This window comes from Penaeus monodon, chromosome 26, assembly GCF_015228065.2.
Source record: "Penaeus monodon isolate SGIC_2016 chromosome 26, NSTDA_Pmon_1, whole genome shotgun sequence".
In the NCBI taxonomy this organism is placed as follows: domain Eukaryota; kingdom Metazoa; phylum Arthropoda; class Malacostraca; order Decapoda; family Penaeidae; genus Penaeus; species Penaeus monodon.
The window spans coordinates 23,147,545-23,150,044 of NC_051411.1; the positions used below are offsets into that span (position 1 = coordinate 23,147,545).

The 2,500-nt window shown below is 47.5% G+C and overlaps 1 protein-coding gene across 1 annotated transcript in view; it reads right to left on the reverse strand.

Annotated features, from left to right (window-relative positions):
* Nucleotides 1-2,500, reverse strand: part of LOC119589622 — a 23,659-nt gene that overhangs the window by 1,861 nt on the left and 19,298 nt on the right. The window contains 4 exon segments of the mRNA XM_037938217.1: nucleotides 197-318; nucleotides 320-425; nucleotides 1,231-1,363; nucleotides 1,944-2,137. Of these exon segments, the coding sequence (XP_037794145.1) occupies nucleotides 197-318; nucleotides 320-425; nucleotides 1,231-1,363; nucleotides 1,944-2,137 (555 nt within the window).

The window sequence follows — 2,500 nt, forward strand, 5'->3', positions numbered from 1 at the left end:
CTTCGCTCAACTTCTCAATTTGTGACTTTGGAGCATGTTAAAATGGCGAGCAAATACCATCCTCTGCCTATTTTTTCAAGTATCATTTTCGCATGAAATCTATATGACTAGAAAATAGTACACCTTTATTTATCCAACTGTACTTAGCTCAAATGGATTGATAAGGCAGGAACGAAAGGAACCGTCCGCCAATCCGCTTTCCGAAGTCGGTCTTTCTCCCCTTGAGCATGTAGAATGTGCGCCAGACCCCGCTGAGACCACCATGCACCCGTGGCCATCCAGCTACGAGCCGCCAGTGGCGTGGGCGGGGCGGCGGTAGCACGGCGGCAGCGCTCGTCGACGAACGGAGCTCGAGCCCAGCTTCTGGTCGTTGCTCGGGGATTTAAGGAAGGCCGAGGGCGTGGGCGGGGCGGCGGTGGGGGGCTCTGCGGGGCGAGGGGCGTGAGACGGAGGGACAAGAAGGGAGGGAGAGAAAGAGAGGGAGAGAAAAGAGAGGGAGAGATAAAGTGAAAAAAGAAAAAAGGGGGAAAACGAGAGAGAGAGAGAGAGAGGAGAGAAAGAGAGAGAGAAAAGTGAAAAAAGAGAGGGGAAAATCGAAGAGAGAGAGAAGAGAGAGAGAGAGAGATGAGAGAGAGGAGAGAGAGAGAGGACAAAAGAGAAGAGGAGAGAGGGAGGGAGGAGAAGAGAGGAGAGAAGAGAGAGAGAGAGGAGAGAGAGAGGAGGAGAGAGAGAGAGAGGAGAGAGAGAGAGGGGAGAGAGAGAGAGAGAGAAAAGAGAGAGAGAGAGAGAGAGGAGAAAAGAGAGAGAGAAGAGAGAGAGAGAGAGAGAGAGAAAAGAGAGAGAGAGAAGAGAGAGAGAGAGAGAGAGAGAAAAAAAAGAGAGAGAGAGAAGAGAGAGAGAGAGAGAGAGAGAGAGAGAGAGAGAGAGAGAGAGAGAGAGAGAGAGAGAGAGAGAGAGAGAAAAGATAAACAAAGTGGATATAAATAGAAAGCAAGGAAACAAAGAGATGAGGCAAACAAATAAATATTAATTTGCCTTTCACTGTTGTCAAGATAAAGACCTGGAATATGAAAGGAGCGCATGCATGCATTCTACAACAAAGGAAACATGAGAAAGGTAATGATTTATAAGCCAATAAAAATATTCCGTCGTTTAACGTTGAAGATCTTCGCGATGGTTCTGGTCTCACTCATACTTTTTCCTCTCATGAAATAAACCCCCGTTCGTCACCTCTGAGGTCGCAGCCGACGGCCCACAGAAGGTCCTCGGATGCCCTGAAGTCGAACACGGGGCACTTTTCGCCGTCCTGAGGGAGCACCTTGGAGAAGTCCTCCCCCACCCGGAGGCGCATGCTTCTGCCGTCCTGGCGAAGGGACGGCTGGTAAGTGTTTGCTGAGGCTAAAAGTTGCTATGTTTGGCTACTTGTTTATAGAGGGATTTAATGTGCTAATGCAGAAATAATACGCAAAAAATAGTTATCGGAAAGAAGGGCGTTTTAGAAAAGAAATGTAAGTCATACGTCGTGATAAATATGTTGTGGAGTCATGCATAGTCACGAAGGCGCTCTCAGAGAAGCTTGCTTTTTACCTAAGATTGATGCTAAATCAATCACAGTCATGAAAAAATGAATGCGTACATGCTCGTATGCATTACATTCATGTATAGACGTATGACTTAAAATTGCAGTCACGAGACAATCCTCTGCATTTCAATATGATTTTTTATAAATTATATCTGCTGTGATGAACTACCAATCAGGTAAACCAAGACCATAATTTTCTTTCCACTGATGTCGGTTCGATTCGAAGGGACATCAGTGGAAAGCAACACGTTAATAAAGCTACATGATAACAGGAGCCCGGTGTGTGCGTGACCTGTAGTCGGCCACCGTCACAAGCACCCTAATTAGCTAATGACGCAAATACCATCGTAATTACACACACCTCTAGACTCTCCAGTTGAACAGACTGCCAGCGATCACCGCTCACTGGCACGTTGTTGGTAGCTCCGTTGCACTGGATGACCTGCAGCTGATCCTTGTCCTGCTCCGACTTGCCTCTGACGAACAGCTCTTGACCTGGCACCCGCCCGTTGTGGGCGTATGCGGCAAGGGCGGAGTCGCGGAAAATGGGACATCCTGTTTGAGAGGGCGTGACAAGGGTGTGAATCGTCAGAGGGTGAGAGGTTTATAACGTAATCTAAGATAAAATGTCGCTGGAGTAATGTTATTTCCACTGCGTTTCTGTCTCTCATTCTCTCTCTGTTTCTGTCTGCCTGTCTGTCTGTCTGCCCCCCCCCTCTCTCTCTCTCTGTTCATGCATATATGTATGAGTCGAACTGTGTGTAATTTTCTTCTCTATTTAGGAAAATAGTCAGACTGGCTTTAAAGGCCAACTCTTCGTACTTGCAAATGCCGGCCGAGGCAGTGTACGTGAGAAAGGACAATTTGTTTACGCTCATGCTGGCAGGAGTAATGGTAGCGAGAGAAGGGTCGGGATTG